Source organism: Athene cunicularia (assembly GCF_003259725.1).
Source record: "Athene cunicularia isolate RWA chromosome 1 unlocalized genomic scaffold, athCun1 chr1_part2, whole genome shotgun sequence".
Taxonomy (NCBI): Eukaryota; Metazoa; Chordata; class Aves; order Strigiformes; family Strigidae; genus Athene; species Athene cunicularia.
The window spans coordinates 32,424,732-32,444,897 of record NW_020799092.1 but is presented as its reverse complement, the minus strand read 5'-3'; the positions used below and the strand labels follow the sequence as shown (position 1 = coordinate 32,444,897).

Here is a 20,166-nt window from a genome sequence, read left to right as displayed (position 1 = left end):
CCCCCCCCCCCCCCCATTGTTCTCTACAAGTCCCCAGACAGACTCTTCTATTAATGCTTGAGTCTCTTAAGACCCCTACCTACCTGGTTGAGATGCTCTTGGGGGAAGAAAATATATCAGAAGTCTGAAAGGTAACTAGCACAACTCTTTCCCCTTCCTTTCTATTTCCTTGTACTACCTGTAAGTAGAAAGAAGTGTTTAAACTACATTAATTTCTTTCCCCAGAAAGGATAGCAGGGAAAGTATCTGAAAGATGGCACAGCCCTAACAAGTAAATTTGTCAGATCATCTCATTTCAGTAGGTGGTCCTACTGAAAAAAAGACCAAACTGCTTTTGGTCTTCATTAGGATAAAGACAAGGTGAAGAAAGTTTGAGATGAGGCCACTATGTGCTTGTTCAAATACAGAATCTTTCAGAAACAGAGAGATGGAAATGGTAGGGAACTAAAACCAGCTGTCAAATCAGTGACAGATGGCCAAAGCAGTTAATGCCTCAACCCAAAACAAAGTTTAAAAATACTTATTTTAAAAGAGATTGTAATGATAATGTAGGAACTAATTCCAGTACACACATGCTTTTCTGTCCACATCAAGGCATTTTATTGAGGTATAAACTTTGCAGAAGATGAGGTAACAATTTGCATAGGACTTATGCAAAATAACTTCACAATTCAAATTTACTTGGCATTAACTACTGTAGGTGGAGAAAGACAGATAATGCCTGCTTGTTAGATTCTCCTCACTGCACTGTTAATGCTAGTGATAGGACCATGGAGAAGGTACAGCAGTTGTGGCTAATGAAACCAGTCAGATTGAAAATGTCTTCATACAAATTTTACAGCTGCGTTTTGCGTTTTAGTGGTTTGTGTTAAAGATTACTGAAACAGACAACACTTGCTACAATTTAAAATAAGCTTGTCCAATGCAAGAAAGAAGGTGCTGATGTTCTTGTAGCAATGACAGTGGGGTGGGTAAGTGTGGTTTTGCTGGTTTTGTGTTTAAAGAAAGCTCTTGAAGTTACTGGAATAAAGGGCCCCTGCTTGTCAAAGTTAGTACTCTGAATTTGGCACTTGAGTCGTCAGGCTTGTCAAGGCTAAAATTTGGTAAAGATACATTCTTGTGCTATTAAATGCTCCTCTTATTTTCATATAAGTATATAAATAGATGCTTTATTTCTTCCATTTCAGATTTTAAGAAATTCTATCAATGTATCTTTAGTGTAGTTCCCTTGAAGCTTGCAAAATTATTATTCATGACTAAGATTAAATTTACAGAAAGGTTTCTACAAAAATTTCAGTTACTCCTCACATGTAAAATGTTCCTTGCTGATGAATGTTAAGAGTCTAAGACCTAGTGGCAATTCCTGCAGGCAGTAAGAATCATAATATCATTAGAACTATACTATAAAATGTACACAAGCATATATAGAAAATTAACCAGAGAAACATCAGTTGTCCATTAAAGTTCACTTTTCTAAACCAATTCAAGAAAATTATCAATATACAAAACCAGCTTTAAAAAACAGCCTGAGGTAAGAGTTAAATGCAAATAGCAATCTCTTTCTTAAAAAAATAACTGTATTGAAATTCTAGGTACTTAGAAAGTTACTTACTGTCAATAAAAACCTTTACTAACAATTGTAAAGAGTACTTTAACTAATACAAAAGTATATCAACATTGTATAGGATTCAAAGTTAAAGCACAATACTGTACTTTCATTTAAAAATATATAGTTATGACAATTCAAACTTTTACCACACACACAGTTAACTGGCTTTGTATTAACTGCTACTGCTGTCCACAGAACAGTCAGCTAATTCTGTGTGCTGCTGACTTTCAGCTGTGCTAGGACATATTATTTTACCATGTCCATTTGCCTGAGTAAGTCGTTGGCTGTAAAACAAAATGTAGGCTTGAGCCTTGCATACTTCTTCCATAGTGCACATGTTGAGTTTTGAATCATTGCAGTGTACCCAAAATCCTGCAGTGAAGAAATACACCAAAACAAATCATGAGGACAGTGATTTGAAGTAATGGCATTATATTTATTAAATGGGACTGTACACTAATTACTGAGTTGTGTACAAATAGCATACTGTTTCAGTTGATCTAGTATATTTGGCTCTGCATTTTAAAAGCCCAGCTTAGCCTCCTCAGATTTACAGGACAGTTTATAGCCAGAACATGTTTAACAAAGCCAATACAAAAATTTTAACTGTTTGGTCTACAGAACTGCAATTCTCATTCCAGGCAGTTCAGCTACAAGTGACTCCCATTTGCTTTTGAGAAAAGGCAGTAAGCTTATCATTTAGAGTGACAAACACACCTTTCTCCCACACTCCTTACTTATTTCACAGCTGGTTCCTACCTCCTTCTGAATTGTAGCAGTAGGCAGTGTAGTGCCCTGAGCCAAATCCTTTCCCATGATGCATTACCACAGCAGACAAGTCGTAGATAAAACAGTCAGGTAAGAGGGACTTGAGGGATTCTCTGCAGCAATAAGGCTCCATGTTCAGCATTTGATCAAAATTAACATGTACACCAATCTTCTCACGATGATTCCGTCCTGACCACCTGGAAAGTTAAGTCAAATGAAAACTTAGTTTTTCAAAGAAAGAAGACAGCAGTCTGCATTATGTTTTAACACAATAACTGTTATCTTCACTACTGTGTGCACGAAATAAATGCTAATTTGCATATTTTTTCTTCTTCCTAGGCTGCTGCTTCTACTTCTTTATCTCAAGGCCTTTTAAAAATGTATCTATGGTACCTACTATTCTCATCTTCTGAAATACTCATCTTAAGATCTGTGTAATGGTGAGTGGGAAGCATTTCACACATATTACATGGCATTGGTGTTTTTCCTTAATTCCATCTCATTTTTGGTTTCCTTTGTATTCTGGACAGACACTCTACTAATGTGTGGACTGAGAGTTCACAGAGATGCAGTCTCTACTTACTTACTCTCAGGCTAATACATTAATGTATTTGGTTATATGAAGGATATGCGAGACTTCTGCTGAATACAATATCAGTTTGTGATTTACTTGAAGATAATATAAGATTAATTTTTAGCTACAGAGTTCACAGCAAGTTAGTAGGTTTTGACTGAAAAGGCGGCTAAAATAATTTTGGTATTAAAGTAGCAAATAGTTGGAATCCAGAAGGTCAATTCTCTACTTATAGCACATCTCATTGATGTTTAAACAAGAATAAGAAGTTTCTGATAACTATGTCTCATCATTCTTGTAAATGAAATGAAACTGATGCTGAAAAACACTGATCCTAAACAATGGAAGAGAAGGACTGAATTAATCAATTTGCAACACTGTTAGTTGTGGTACTACTTACCTAAACCGTTTAAGGTGTAATCTGAGAACCTGAGGTAGTCGACACACCATAAGCTGCTTCTGAGCTTCTGTGAGTACAACTGGTTTAGAAGAAAACTTCCTTCGTTTTGCTGAAGCCAAACACACAGTTACACAATACAAATCTCAATTAACAGCCTTGTATTTCAGTCTAAAATTTATCCACCAAATTCATGTGGACCTGAATAGGTACTGTATGTGCCTCCTTAAAAGGGATACACTCTTAAGAGCCGTTCTGCAAGAATTATTTTATGATGTATGTATAAAATACTTGTGGTCACTTAGGTTAGTCACCTTAATTTTAAAAGCTGAAGGGTTCTTCAGCTGAAGTATCAGAATCCCTATTAGTGTGATCAGACTTCATCTAGGAGAAACATCACACTTCAAAACATCCTTTGAACAATACCCTCTTCTAGGTGGTAGTAGCTGTCAAGTAACTACACCAGGACACAAGGAGGAGTTTGTTTGCAACATAGACTTTCAGTATTTTCCTTCTACACTTTTCTTGTATTTTACACAGAGAATGTATGCATGAGTACATACTGCCTTTACTCACTGTTGCACTGATCACATGCATATATCTTTCCTTCCAAAGCTTCAGTTTCTGTAAACTTGGCCAGCATTTCTGTCAGCAGACATGGATACTGAGATGACATCTCCTTGCCGTTGCAGTGATATCTCTCAGGAAACTCCAGGGACAGGTCCCAGAAAGGTTCTACAGTATTTGATTTATTGTCACAAGCAAGACATGTAACCTGTAAAACAGTATTTCACCAGTTGCTTAACACTCAAAAACTTACTTTGCTATAAGTACCATAACATAGCTCTAAAAAACCAAACAAAAGTGTTTTTTCCTAGAGATAACCAACACAACCAAAGATAAGGAAGAGTCATTTAACAAAATAAATGATACACCTAATTTATTTTCTCTGAAGCAGCAGGTTCAATACTGTTGTTCTCACAAACAGGTAGTGTTCTTATGTTTTACTGAGAAAGAAAAGCAGTGTCAAAATGGTCTGTCTGGGACTGTCCGAGAGAAAGCAGCTGATGGAGTCTCAGGAGTCTTTTCTCCAGAAAGAAACACTCCAAAAGGAAAGTTTACATGAAAGAAACTATAGTTTAGGTTATTAAAAAAAACCAACACACAAAACACCAACAACAGCTGGGGATTTAAAGTGATATCCTTCTTACTTTGTAAGTCTTCCAGGGAAGCCTGGATTAGGAAGCACACTTCTTCAAAGAAAAATTAACAGGTAAAAATAATTTATTTCTTCTTTCAGTAAGTGGATCCATCGTCACACTAGGGAAAGGACAAGCAGTAAGACAACATAAATAAAATGTCAAGTGAAGTAAGTCAACCTGGAAAATGCAGATAATACAGCAGGGAACAATTAATTTATGGTAACATTAAATATTTAGGAGAGTTAAGTTAAAAGCAGTAGCTCTTCTATGCTGTAATGGCAACACATTAGATGTTGATTTACACTCTTCTAAAAGCCAGCTCAAGCTGCTTATAGGAGAGTGTCCCATCATTTGAGTCTTCCTCCAAAGGACCTCCACCCTCCCATGATCCATCTTCTATCAGGCAGCTGAACCTGTGCAGTAGTGAAACTCCGTTTAGACTGCAACAAGCATAGTTCATAAAGGCTATAAAGAAATACCAGTAAATATCAAGTGTGTGAGACCAAAGACACATTCACCTTGGTATGTTCCATGCAACAAAGTATGACACAATCCTGAAGATTGACTACCTGAGTTTTCTACTGTTAATGTATTATTGGCTTATAACTTGCAGCAGACCACTAACTCAAGCAAAGCAGCTTTAACCTCACTGCTCTAGAAAAGGTGCATTCTGAAAAGAGGTTGAATTTTAATTGGGCTTAGACAGATGGCTTTGACAGAACTTCCAGAAGCATCCAATATGTTCCCATCCCCTTCACCAACAATTAAACTTCTCCACCAAAAAGATGAAAGCAACTCTAAATTTTCATACAGAACCTACTATCAAGATAGTTATTTATCAGCTCAGAGTAACAGCCAGGTGTGACAAGACACCACTGTTCATGCTTTACAGTAAATGGAATATCAAGTATCTCCTTAAGTTTGCACCACAAGGGTAAATAGTCGACAAATTAAATCTCTATAAGCATGCTTCCTGTTTAGGAAAATACTGCAAGTTGTTTGGAACAACTAATACAAAGATGTAGTAATAAAGGAATGAAGTACCATGAGGGATCTAAATACTCTTATTTCACAGGCACACCTTTGTGTTGCCATTCTACATAAATTCAGGGTAGTTCTCTTCAGCTAGGTTAAAATAAGCCTTCTCAAGTGTAAAAACACACTCAGTTTTGTTCAAGAGCTCCTTTACTTTCCTCTGAAGGTTTGGTGTTATGTAATTATTCACCTTGTTTTGTCTGTTACTTCATGATCGTTTATATAAGGACAGATCTGTCACCTTATGGTACCTTCCTCCTAGGTGTTCTTGTGAGGAATTAATGTATTCATTAGCTACAACATCTTATACCTGCATTAGCTACCTAATGCACATTGATAGTGGTGTACCGGCCATGTGTTTAGTAGTGAAGAAAGCTGTTAGTTGCTTTAAGTTCTACAAAGAAGGAAACACCACTGCCTTGTTCTTGGAAAACAAAACTTTGGACTTACATGGCAAAAAAAGAAGAGAATCTTCTGTTTTAATTTACACTGACAGGAGATTCTTTTGTAAGTGCTAACATCTGGCAACATTTCAAAGCCGCAAACTATTAGTAATTCAGAGCTGGAATCTAGACTTGGAGACAAAATAATATGTTTGGCCACAGTTCAAGCTAACTCCAGCATAAACACAGAATGACTAATAGATTTCTGCTGTACAAATGGGTGATTCTGCTGGGCCAAAACTTTATTTAATTGACATGCTGCTTAAGAATGTTACACATGAATGCACACTGAGGTTTAACAAGCTCAAGATGAAGTACATATATGAACTCAGTACAGATAATTTTAACAAGTTCTGAGGTTTAAAATTTAGTGGATAATGTTAATAATCTCATTTTAATACTCTTTCACAACTCTCCCAAAGAAAAAGGAACAAATAATCGATCCACCTTCCAATTTTTTGCCTCTCAAAAAAACAAATAAGAAACTGATGCAATAGCACTGCTTTTCATCATGCAACTGTGAGTAAAGCTGATTTATGTTGACAAATTCCTGTGCTGGTAAGAGAGCTGCACTTACTTCCTCAAATGCAAGCCACTCCTCCTCACCATGATGCTGCAGAAGAATTAAATTCTTAAGAGTTACTTGGGATTTGCATACTTGAAAACAGCCAAGTAACCTGACATAGTTGGATAAGCATACACCCAGCCACATCAGCCACTGCGTGCTAACTGCTCCTGTACACAGAGGTAAATGAGGGCTGGAGCAAAGGCTGAAATTAAAGTACTCTAAGCCAGACCCGATCTTACAAATTGGATTCCTCAGCAAGTAGGAGGATCCCTACCCTTCTGCAGAATCCATCTGCACTGGCCTGCTCATCAGCACGGGCTTCACAACACTCCATCGCTTCTCTTTCTGTCCTAAATGGGACTCCTTTAGATCTCGTGCTCCACTACCATTCACACAGTATAACCCAGATTTTATTTTTAAATGAAAAGCAGTGAAATTTTATAAACTGCTTGAAAGTTTAACAGATGTGATATTTTTATAAAAAACAAAAACCCCAAACATGAACTCAAAAGGCCTGGCAAAAGCTTTCTGTATCTGTCCAATTTAACTTTTTATAGTATGAGCATGCACAAGAGTAATAGGGAAACAAGTCTGCCCGAGCAATCTGGTTAGTGATGTGTATCTTCTGATGACTATATTTTACAAATGCAGAGTTTGATTTCTCATTATATTCCATAACTGCTATTTTAAGAAGCCTTAATGCTGTCATTTATAACAAAGTTACATGAGAAGTTTACATTAGAGCAAATAAAGTAAATTGCTGGTTTTAGCTAGTCTGAAAACTCTACCTTATATTCTGCCCTGACCACCCTCTCATGCTTTGAAACATGGGTACTATATACAGTTGTTTGGTTAAAGCTCAGTATTCAATCATGAGCCAAAGGCTAGACTGAAAAGAGCTGGATCAAGTTGCTGGATTCAAGCTAAGCATGGAGGCCACTCAGACAAGCATCATTGTGCTCACAGTAATTTGATGGACAGCTACTGCCCCGGATGGCATTCAGCCTCAATGCAGCCAAAAGAAAACAGTTAACATATTGCTGCAGAAGCAGCCAACTCCACCATAAACTGTTTTGCTGATGTTCCCTGCACTTGCATGGAAGAAAGACAGCTGTTACCACCTCTGCTTTAATTCTTTTTTAGTTTTTAAGAACAGCAAGATCGCCACTCCTACTCTTGTGCTTTCACTACTACTTAAGTTTTCTCTATGTGAAGACTGTCATGGTTTAAGCCCAGAAGGCAACTGAGCACTACGCAGCTGCCCACTCATTCTGCTCAGATTCCATCTTAAACATGATCAGAAAGTAATCAAATGATTGGGGTTTTTTTTTAAGTATGTCTAGAGATATCAAAAGCTAGTTCTTACTAGGCATTGCTATAGTAAATGGTGAATTATTGGGAAAAAACCTCACAGCCCAAGACAGGTTTGTTCTAAGAAGAAATGGTAACTAATCCTGCTGTAGAGGAAACACATTACTACACCAGCAGAGCCACTGCTCTTCACTTTCACTGCTGTTTGGTGTTGCTGTAACAGAAATCTAGGCGAAGAGCTTTATATAAGGCATCAGATTCAAAAGCAATGGAATCCTCACAAAACACTTTCAAAACCCACCCCCCAAAAAAAAAGTTTCCAAAGAGTTCCTCACCACTCCAAAAAGATGTTAAAATTACATTGGCTAGGTATTTCTTTGATCATTTACATTAAATTTGAATTTAATCAATAGCACTTTGTAAAGAAATCATCAACAGCTATTTACTGCTTTGCAACATGTGCCCATTCAGTAAAACACTGCATTCATAATTCAACATTAATTTTCTTCCTTGAATTAAGTACCCAAGCAGCTTTCATATAAATCAGCACAAACCCTATTTTTAATCCTCCCTTACTCGGCTGCCTCTAGCCACAAAAAATATCAACCATCCTTCTGCTTGCCTGTTCCCAAGGACAGGAAAAAAGCAAGTCTCACTCCTGTCTTCAAGAAGAATGACGTGAGGAACTACAAGATGATCAGCATCACCTTGATCAGTGGAAAAGCTCATGGAACAAATAATTCTGGAAAGCATTTGCAAAGATGATGAGTGGGAGTAGACACCATGATGGGAAAATTGTGCTTGACCAACCTGACACCCCCTTTTTCCTACAATAAGATGACTGGTACAGAGGAGTGGAAAACAGGTAGATGTTATCTTCAGTGAGACTTTCAACACTGTATCCCATAACATGACTACAGAAAAAAATTAAGTGCAGGCTAGATAAATGGACAGCAAGGTGTCGGACTGAGAACTAAATGAACTGCCAGGCTCAATGCAGAGCTCTATGCTGGGGCCAATTCTGTTAAATCTCACCAAGTTTGCAGATGACATGCACGTGGGCAGAGATACACCAGAAGGTCATCCTGCCCACCCCCGTGGAAGCAGGACAGGCCAGAAAATGGGCCAACAGGAGCCTTGGGCAGTTCTGTAAAGGAAAATGCCAAGTCCTGTGCCTGGGCAGAAATAACCCTGGGCACCAGGAAGCAGCTCCCCAGAGAAGGAATGGGAAGCGGGGAGGAGTGTTCTGAGGCACAAGTAAACCACAAGCCAGCAACATGCCTTTACCACAAAGCAGGCCAACAGCCTCCAGGGGCATCTTCAAGGAAGGTGATCCTTCCCCTCCTGGTGAGATACAGCTGGAGGTCTGGGTGCAGTGCTGCCTTTCCCAGTACAAGAAAAAATTTACTAGAGTGAGTCCACCAAAGGGCTACAAAGATGATGAAAGGGCTTGGAGCATCTGACAAGAGGCTGAGAGAGCTGGGAGTGTCCAGCCTGGAGAAAAGAAAGCTCTGGGGGATCCTATCCTTGTGTATAGATATCTGATGGGGGAAGTAAGGAAGATGGAGCCAGTCTCTTCTCAGTGGTGGTCAGTGACAGGACAAGAGGAAATGGGTACAAACTGAAACACAGGAGGTTCCGTTTAGACAGAATAAACTGTTTTTACTGTGAGGATGGTCTAGCACTGGCCCAGGCTGCCCGGCGAGGTTGTGGTGTCTCCAAGCCTTGGTGCTATTTAAAAACCTGACTGCCCACAGTCCTGAGTAACCTGTTCCAGCTGACCTTGTTTTGAGCAGAGCTGGAATAGATTTCCAAAGGTCCTTTCCAACCTCAAGAATTCTGTGTGTGCATGCATGTGCATAAGTACACATGAATTTAACTGTCAGGAAGTTATAAGAAAAATTAAGAATGAAAGCCAAGCAACTGAGGGAAGACAAACAATCTTTGGTAACAAAAGTTTTCTAAAATAATAATTTGATCTTCAGTGACTATTTAGACATGTTATTTTGTTATTATACTCAAAGATACCTTTACATCTTTTCACACACAAAATTAAGAGTACTAAGAGATTCAATACTCTGAATTATTATTTAGGCATTATTTAAGCATAGGTGAAAATATTTAGAATCATCCTGTCTGGCTTACAGAAAAGTCATTTTTTTCCCAGCAATTTTCATGATGAGGCTCAATTTGAACTTTACGAAGTTTAAGGTTTTACCAACACAGTGGTAAAAGTTTTACCAATGCAGTAACCAAAAAGCACAAGCTATAAGAAACATCCAGTATCTATTTTACTTAGTAACTACCACTTCTCAGTTCCAGAAAGCTTTGTACTACATGGGTTGAACTGGAAGACAAGTTATACTGGGCAATTAATTTAAGACATATATATGCTATACTCCAATGTCAATAGTGCCTCCAAATCAGCCGTATCAGAAACGCATTTCTATTCTTTCACCGTTTTTGAGGTCTTGATACTCTGGACTCAGACTTTGTGAATATTAAAATCTTCAGAAATACAACCTAAAATGGCCCTCTACCTTTCAAGCAATAAAGACCCGTGTACTCAGTATTATCTTAAAGGTAAACCAGATTAGTTAAAAAGCTGAAGTTTAAGAGGTAAAAGCTGTGTCTACACATAAGATTTTGCCAGCCTAAGTACCTGCATATTTCCCAGATCTGCTAAGCTAGCTTCCTAGATCAGCTAGATTGTCTAAATCAGCTTTCATAAATACTTCATACTAGTTGCCTCCCCCGTATAAGTCATTCTGATGAAAAATTTAATACTGGTATAACTACGCACACCAGTTTCTGCTAGCATGATTTCTGTGGACATGTGGAATACAATTTTCCCAAAGCAGTGCTGAAAATACACATTTACTTTGGAAGCTAAAATCTACCATTTCAGTTTCTAGATTTTTAAAAATATACCTGCCCATTTCCTTGCTTAATATGGACAAAGTTTGAAATAAAGATACTTTTAAAATTGCTGCATACTGTGCTATTTAGCTGGGACCATTTAAAAAACACAAGCCAAAAAACTCTTGACAGACAGTAGCTAACCTACTTGAGCTCTTTAAGTGTACTTCAAAGTTCTGTGTATCAGTATGGGCCAGTTTACCACTGGCACATAACTCCATAGTGCAGCATTTTCTCCTTTTCCACTGAAGGATCAAGGACAGGAGACAGCAGGTACCTTACACAAGAGTACAAGCACTGAGGGATTGAAAACAATCAGATTTTAATAGAAGTATTTGCATCTGCTTACAGTTCCAATGGGGTTCAGAGGGTCGAGTCACTGCTCCAGCAGATCTGCCTCTGAAAGCACAGGTTTACAAGATAGAGACTCCTCTGCCCAGTAAGTGCTATAGCACAACTTTCCCCACGCCATCACTGGAAGAAGGCTAGCATGTGAAAAAGGACTAGAGGGGAAGACATTTGTAGCTATATATCCTATCTTTACTTCCCTTAGATGTACCAGGTATTGAAGTTTCACAGTCTGTACTGCAGAGTAAAAAAAAAAAAAGCTATAATCCTAAAGAGGACATTGGAATAAACAAAAAATTTTTAAAAAGTCAAGGGGCAATCCACTCATGCTTTTCCTAGAGTTACTCACTACCTAGACTAGTATTGCATAAAATAGTAAATTTCAAGTAGTAGAGGAAGATTTACTTTAAATCAGCTGCAAACACAACAAACCAAAACCAACTAACTCATATAAAATATGTAATGGTTTTGACATCACCTGTAACTTTTTACAGTTATCAAAAAGTAATCTGCATGAAATTCTTACACACCCAATTTTCTCCTTTCTCAATCTTGCATCCTAAATTCAGTTAGTGGTGAACCACGCAGCCATTTCAATAGCAACAGACTGATGGCAAACTCGGGATTATGACTTCCCTTCAAGTTAAAATAGAATAGCTAGAAGGAGGAAAATGTTTTATTGCACATGTGAAAGTAATGTGAAACCTAAGTAAACATACAGCTTATCTGCATTGTAAGTGATACTCTGTGTACCATAGAAAAAGTAGTTCATAGGATTCCTGAGGTTTGAAGGTCAAGATTGACTTCACTGCACTTGAGCATCTCACAGAATCAAGTACCTTTAACTAGTATTTTTCAGTACAAAGGGATAGTAAATATAACTTTTTTAGTGATCCTAAACCAGAAGGCAACTGCTGCACAGAAGCAAGCTTCTCCTTATTCACTGAATTAAGATGTAGTTTATAAAATACTCTAGACTAAAATCCTGTCCTATTTTTAATAAATGCAGCAGGCTATGGCTCTATCTTCTAGAGAGAAACTGTAATATTGTTAGAGCTTGTAGGTAAAGTTAAGCATACAAGGGCAAAGCATACATTCTCCTTGCTCTTAAGTACTAACATTGTCAAAGGCATGGTGATATAACAAGTCTTTCCTATTTTTCTTCAGCCCTTCATGGGTGTTTTCATGCCTTTTTATTAACTTCATTATAGCAGTCTGTGCCAGTTCTGACAAATGCCTAGCGACATCATGATGCAGGAATCTTACTAATAAGAGGAAATAAATTGCCTGGTGAGAGTTTTTAAAGCTCATCCTTCCATGTGCAAACACTAGGGTCTGAATCATTAAGATGACCCAAATAAGTTTTATCGAGGAGGAAATGTAAATCTTAAATATTAAAAGCAAGAGGTAACTTTTATCATGTTCAAAGGTGCTAGTGAAGACTAAAGTGAAACAAAGGAGTGGCAGAAGACAAAGGGAACATTAGGAGGTAAAGTGCTGAACACTGCCTAAGGAGCCAGGGAAAAATTGCTACAGATAATAGCCTCAATACTTTTTTCCTCCTTCCTCTCACTTGAGGCATTCTCAAGTTCATCAAGGCTGTATTTTGCACACAGACAGTAACCAGCTGCAGTAAGAGAGCTGTGCGTTGTAGTCACAGAAGTCACAGGATAGCTGAAACTGTTTAATTCCCTTTCAGTCTTACTCAATGACACCTGAATGAATCTCACTATTCCCCTCCCTGGTTTCAGGAAGGTGGGAGGGTTTCTAGTCACAAGCCTTTTCACATCACAAAACTAAAAACATGTAAAAAGTGGTACTGCTGAAATAATGCTTAGTGTCTTCAGAGACTTGAAAATTCTTCAAGAAAAAATGAGTCCTGTTAGAAGGCTTGGAATGCAACCAGGCCTTGCCAGTATACTTAAGCAATTACTTTGTTTTACTATTTTGGAGAGGAATGTGATTTTCAAATAGAAAGCTTTAATGGCATAATATACTAGACACTTATATTAAAAGAACCCTGATACAAGATACGTTAACTACCCCAAGGAAAGGAAGTACACTACAGAAATGTTCTTACACTGGGCCAAATGGAAGGTGGAGAATGACCTGGTTTTATTAGTAGGTATAACAGTTTGTAGTAGTTATGCAAAGCCTAAGATGATCTAAAAGCTAACATATGCTGCAAACAATCCCAATTTTAAAAGTCCTGTCATCTTATTATGAAGTTTATAGATATGGCAGTAAACAATCCTGCCTTCAAAAACCACCTGGATTTCTAGCTTCACATACTAAAACGCTGAACCATCAAATAGTCAGAATAAACAGAACATCCACATTTTTGTTCGTTTGTGTTAAATCTCTACTCCTTTACACAAGGTATCAATTAAATGTTTCTGCATTCCCTCAATAACATGTGCATGCATACTAATGACCAATTCCAGGAGCCAAGACTTTCTCAACCGGTGTTCCTGCTGCAATGTGATTAGTTTTTAGATTAATTCAGAGCCCAGCATTTGTTTCAACAGTCAGCTCTCACACGTTTGTACACGCACACAGTTGGAATATGCATAGCAGTAAGTGGACACATTGAAGTACTTAAAGAGGAAAACGAGAAGAAAAAAGGAAAGTAGCCAGACAGAAAAAAGGCAAGCAGCCGTAGCCTCCACCCCGCAAATTTGGTTCCTGTGTTGACAGCCTTCTGTATCTTTGTAACAGAAAAGTAGTATTCCTGTACATAGCATCATGACGTGCAATTACTAGTAATCTCAAATACAAGTTATTTACTGAAACAATTCTCTGCTCAGCATCCATAACCTAATCTCGTCTAAATGGAAACGGATTAAAGCCTTCCTTAACACCTTTTATCTAGTATCACTATAGTGATAAACTAGATGCTTAAAATCATAAAATTCTTTATACCTGCAAATTAGTTGGTGCTTAATAGCAAATTCCAGTATTTCCCAGTAGTTGCAAAGGTGTGCTTTAAAACAACAAAATTAACATTTTTATGTTTTATCAGGCGACTCTTCTACTGAAAGATTTAGTACCCAAATGACCTTTCTTCTGAAATTGTGTGTTATATCCTCCCCATCCCTCTTCAGCAGTTACAAATGTATTAACCTTTTAAGTATGCCCATCACTCACCAGTAAAAATCCATAACTACAAATCATTAAACACCTTAAAAAATAAATTATAAAACATACCTGACTTAATAGCTGTCCATGAAAAACGTTGTTAACCACATTCAAAACCTGTTTTATAAGTTTTCTTTGAGAAGCAGGAATGAGAGCTGGGTATCTGGTCCCTGTAGTCTCCAGTTCCTGCTGCACTTTATCCAAAAGTTCACAGAGAAATTCCTGAGCATCTTGTTGGGCATACCCTCTGAAGGCTGGAATTAGTCTCCACACAGAATGAAGCATGGCAAAAGGAGACACCAGCGCCCATTTGCCAGACCACATAACCTGGAACAGAGTATGCAGCTCATGACAGAGGGAAATATGCTTTGAACTGGGCTCCCTAGGCTGAATAAGTTCCATATTTCTACTTTTCGATGCTCCTCCACTTAACCCAGAGGACAAACTAGGCCGCCTCACAGAAGATGATCTCTTTACTTTTTCTTGGTTCTCATTCACGTGTAATGTTGAGGCAGCTATTGCCAAGTGTTTAGATGAAGATCTGGTTTTACCATTGGTTGCTGTTGCCAGCAGTTCCTGAGTTTGGTTGAGATCAAGCTTCAAAAAGCATTCTCGAAAAATAAGTAAGTGACTTAATACCTGCAGGATAGAATTCATATAGCATGTATTTCCAAGGTTTCTCAGTCCTGTTACCCCAGGAGTCACTGTGGGCCTTCGTTTAATTGGAGAGTCACTTATTTTTTTCAATCTTACTTCATTTGAGGTATAAGTTTTTTTCAACTCTGCCACAGATTCCATTTTCTGTGATGTTTTTTGCAGGCAGGGTGCTGTTTCTGATGACATTCTAATCTGATTTTGTAAACGACTGCTCTTCCTTGGAGGCATCTTTTCCATCTCTGCTTTCAACTCACGCTTTCGTTCTTGTCTTCTCTTCCTAGCTTTGTTCCTTCTTTCTTCTGCTTCTTCCCGATGCCTTTCTTCTACCAAAATCTTTTTTCCAGTAGGTGTCAACTCAAGCCACGATCTGAATATTTTGCCCAGGAACGCATGCCGTCGGTGCCAGAGAGCTGTGAACATGCGATCTTCATTGCGAAGCAAGGCTTGGGCACCACCATGTGAAAGGTAAGAATCATCACTTGTACCCATAGAACGCAAAGTCCTCCCACTTCGAGTAGTGCATTCATAGTTTTGACTCTTGATTGCACTTAATGTACTTCGCAACAGTTTTAAATCACCAGTTGCGTTATCATTAAGAACATAATCATCACAGAGATAACAGAAAACATATAGCTCATTTACTTCCAATGCCACTGGGTGACTGCTCTCCTGAAAGTGCTTTAGTGCATGTTCCTCAATGTATCTTCCACATGCCACGTGGGAGCAGCTGAGGCACGCCCACACAGATTCGGTAGTATTGCAGTCCACACAATGCCATTTCTGAGGATTGAGAATGGAGTGATCTTGGGCCAGTCGCAGACGTCCCACATGCTTACACTTATCCATTGTTAAAACTGAAATTGCAGAGATACGCTAGGGAAACACATAATCCAAACTATTTTCTGTCCATATTTCAATCTGCAACTAAAAAAAAAAATAAAAATTGTAAGTTACAGTTCATAAATATCCAACTGTATCACTTTTACAGGTGTCAGTATACCAAATGCGTACTTGAGGTTAAGATCATGATGGCCCTCCAACTAAGTCCCACCAAGCACATGAAGCAGTCAGTTCCGTGCAGCTACAGTCAACATCACCAACAGCAGTTCTATGTTCAGACTACATGGTCTGAATACCACTGTTTATATTCCCAGTAACTCTCGGCTCAGGACTGAAGCATACTAGCTACACTGTTGTTTTTCAAAGGAGAAATTATTTAGTTAAAAGACACTGTTACAGAGTTTGGATACAAGCACAACATAAAATGGGACAGGTTTCCCAGAGAAGCTGTGAATGCCCCTCCCTGGAAGTGTTCAAGGCCAGGTTGGACCGGGCTTTAGGCAACCTGATCTATTGGAAGGTGTCCCTGCCCATGGCAAGGGGGTTGGAACTACGTGATCTTTGAAGATCCCTTCCAACCCAAACCACTCTGTGATTCTATGATTCTAAAACACTACTATTAATTCTATCCCTAAGCATACAGGTGCAGAAGTGCAAAGTTCACTTGAATTGACTATGTGTTTATACAGTTCCAACGGTTCAGAATACAACTCAAACCCTTAATTAAACCACACCTTTAATTAAATCACTGCACTTTGTGGTCAGGCAAGTCCATTATATCAGCGCTTGCTACAACAACGGGTATCTTCAGGAAGTCCATTTTAACATGTCACACTAACACCTCTGAAAAAAAAAGGGTGACCTGAAAAGGCAGAGTTTGTTTTCTTTGTAAGACAGAAATACCATTAGACATCTTATCTCAGTTGATGCAAACTTTTATAAACACCTGCATTTTGAACAGATCTTTCTAATCCATGTCTTAAAAAAATAATTTAAAAATTTAGCTAGCACTGGCTTATGTACTTTAATAAGTTGATGTGGTAGTACTTATTTGTTCAAAGCTGCTGTATCTGCTTTCTCCTATAAGGTGCATTTACTAAAACAAACAGGCAGTCTCTGACTAACAAAAATTAAAGAGACAGCAATGCATTATTTCTTTATGTTTTTACCATCTTTCTTTCAACTATCTCTAATTGAGAGATATCACTTAGAGACAAACGATGCATCAGGAAGCGATTATATTTGATCTGGGGTGTTCGTGACCATGATGCCACTGACTAGAAGGGCTAAACAGCACCAGTATCACTATGTGCAGTACTTGCCAGATGGAACGGTTAATTCATCCAAGGAGAACCAAGGGTTTGTCAAATATCCAGGCTATGCCAAGCAACATGCATACTGTGGACCAGACCTAGGCTGTACAATATCAAGGTCCAGGATTCTATGTTTTACAGATAAGTAAGCCATGCTACAAAAATACTGAGTGATTTAGACAACTCTGGATAGAGCCCCCAAAATTTATATCCTTATATTCCAGCTATTATCCTTAAATATGCTACTATTTCTCCATTTTTACAGTTCTGAAATACACAAGGTTATTCACTTTAGAACAGATGTCTAGGTTAGAATAAGCATTAAACTGACAGAACCCTAATATACAAAGACAAGACACCACTAAGGAAGGGAAACAGGCAAAAAGTTGCAGCTGGATAGGAAAGAAGCTTTCATTTTCACCTGTCACTTAGACTAAAAACTGTAGTTAAAAGATTTTTTTTTAAAAAATGACTTTGGTTAATTGGCCCACAGGTAGTGCCTTTTAAAATGTTAAAATACAGATACCAGCATAAGAGCCACAGGAACTCTCTAAGCACATAATCAGTATCCAGCATTGCATGTGTTGTGTAGGTCTTATCCTGTAATACAGAAAAGGCTGAGCCAGTTGTAGCAAAACTAATGAAAGTGTACATTTTTACATGCCCATATTAATCAATCATTCTCATTCAATTTATTTAAGAGTTGTCTCCACCGAACTGGAGAATTTCGGGCACCATGACCTCTGGGCACCCATTCATTAATTCCCAGATTAAGTACCAGCCGTAGTGTATTACGGGAGGTCGAGATCCCTTGTGTGCTGTGGTCAACAGATCACAAAAATAATGGCTTGCTGAACTTTTTCATCTTGCTAGCATCCATAACATCCATTCCTTCTAAAAGACAGTCTATTCGTAAGCTGCTAATGAGATCCTTTTACAAACAGTCGTGCATACTAAGTTTGCTTTTTATACTGTCTTTATAAATAAGACCACTAGAGCTATTCCATGTCTTCTAGTCTGAGAACCTGTTTTCCCCAACAAAGCCAAGCTTCTCTAACACATATACAATTCACATACATTTCACAGTTGAACTATGTACGTTAATTCTTCTTGGACTATTAAAAGTAAAGGGTGCTGCAAAAATTAAGTATGGTAGACAAGATTTAATTTAAGAGACAACTTTGTGGTTTGGGGCTAACAGAAATAGATTTTCCTGCATAATATATTAGTAACGGTCCTTTCCAGCAGGCCAGAAAAGAACACTAAACCTTGCCTTCCCACAGGGCTGTCACACACAGCAATGCTGTCAGTCAGAGGGGTCTGACAGGTCGACCCTTTCTGGTTTTGTTAAAGTCACCATGTAAACACTGTGCCTTATTTTTCTTTCTTTTTAATATCACATGGTCAGAAAACTTGTTTTTCTCCATTTCAAAAACACTATCAAGAGTGAAACTACTTACATGCCTCAACGTAAGCAGATATTGGACTGAGGACAAAAGCAGTCCGCTGATTTCAGGACGACCACTGTGTAAACCAGGGTTGCACAATCAAGCTCTTCACTCAAAAGCAACACGATTCTACGAAAGCGCAAGATCAGCCCCTTGAAGAGAAAAACCTAAAATCCCAGCTCCCCCACCAGCAACCAAGCCAGCATGACATTTTCCCACCTACGCTGATGAGACCCGGTGGAAAGGGGGAGGGGGAGGAAACGGCATGGGAGAAGTCTTTCTTTGAAGAAAATGTGAAGAAATCAAAATGCAGTTTGGTCAAAAAGACAGAAATATCTCAAAAGACAAAGATAAGAGTACAAAACTGAGACCAAGAAAACTTAAGCTGAATGTCAAGCAGCACAATGACAGCATCAGTGTTTTAAAGACATGGAGCACTGAAGTACCGAGACTACATCAAGTCATAAAATTTAAAAACTTGGAACTAAGCCTTGACAAGATACAACAGCTCAGGAAAAAAAACGGAGTGAAGTGATGGATAATGGTTGAAGGAACCTAAAAAAGTACTGCATACTCATTCTCACACCTACTAGAAAGCCACAGCTGAAAAAAAATAGTACAAGTAAATGCTCCAACGTTAAAATTCCCTAAAGAATTATTCAGCGCCTGTTTCTGCATTCTTCTCTCCCGAGGTTCAGTTCTGTGCACACACAAAGAAACTGTGAATTAGCTGACCAGCACTTCAGAGATCAAGCCCCCCAGTGTTCTTAGCACAGACCTGAGCTGAAGTAGTAAGCAAAATAACAATACATAGTAACATACAGAAAACCACTGCTGAAAGCATTAAGTTGTCTGGGAAAACAAGAGATATACAAAAGCCTTTTCTTGCGCCAATGTTTCACAAGCTAGAAATAAAGATATACAGAAAAGAGGATTTTTTTTTTTCATTGAACCATATCTCAACGTTATTGATGTGCTTGTTTCTTTAGTTCCACTAAAGAACGGCTGTCAAAATGCACATTTTGGGATGACTCATGAGCTCAAAGAGTACTCGATGTCAAAACCCAACAGCTTAGAAGTCAAGAAAATAGATGTTTTTCTTCCATTTGTGTTCCATGGAAACAAGATTCATCTCCACAGCTAATACATTTTAAAACTGTAACCCTAAATATAAACAAAAGGAAATATTTTTCCCCTAGTCACTACTTTTGTAATTAATTGCTTGGCATGTACATGAAAAATCAGTCTATTCTCAAGCGTTATACTAGAAACGCAGTACATAATTTTACTTATATATACATACGTATGTGTGCTCATGTGTCCCATTCATATTCTGGCTTCTATATCAGATGACAGTTTACCAACTGATTTTCATCAGGTTCAGAGTACCTGTTTAATATCTGAAAAAACAGGAATCATAGGTTCTTGGACAACTGAAAGTTTCAGATAACAAGTATGCTAACTAGAAGGCAGATATACTGCTTTACTGCTTTCTTAAAACTTCTTTTTTAAGAAAACAACCCAGTGAAACATTGATGTGCGTAATTTCAAGGTGCAGTACAGTAAGGAGCACTTCAAAAAGAAATTTTGTATATT

The 20,166-nt window shown here is 38.1% G+C and overlaps 1 protein-coding gene across 1 annotated transcript; it reads right to left on the bottom strand.

The window, feature by feature from the left end:
* Nucleotides 1–345: 345 nt before the first annotated feature.
* USP44 (ubiquitin specific peptidase 44) lies at nucleotides 346–19,965 on the bottom strand. Its single transcript, XM_026866223.1, has 6 exons — nucleotides 19,874–19,965; nucleotides 14,382–15,893; nucleotides 3,925–4,123; nucleotides 3,352–3,460; nucleotides 2,369–2,574; nucleotides 346–1,981 (listed from the first exon to the last, which is right to left on the bottom strand). The coding sequence occupies exons 2-6, from the start codon at nucleotides 15,813–15,815 to the stop codon at nucleotides 1,782–1,784; spliced, it is 2,148 nt and encodes a 715-aa protein (XP_026722024.1). The 5' UTR covers nucleotides 15,816–15,893; nucleotides 19,874–19,965; the 3' UTR covers nucleotides 346–1,781.
* Nucleotides 19,966–20,166: the final 201 nt, after the last annotated feature.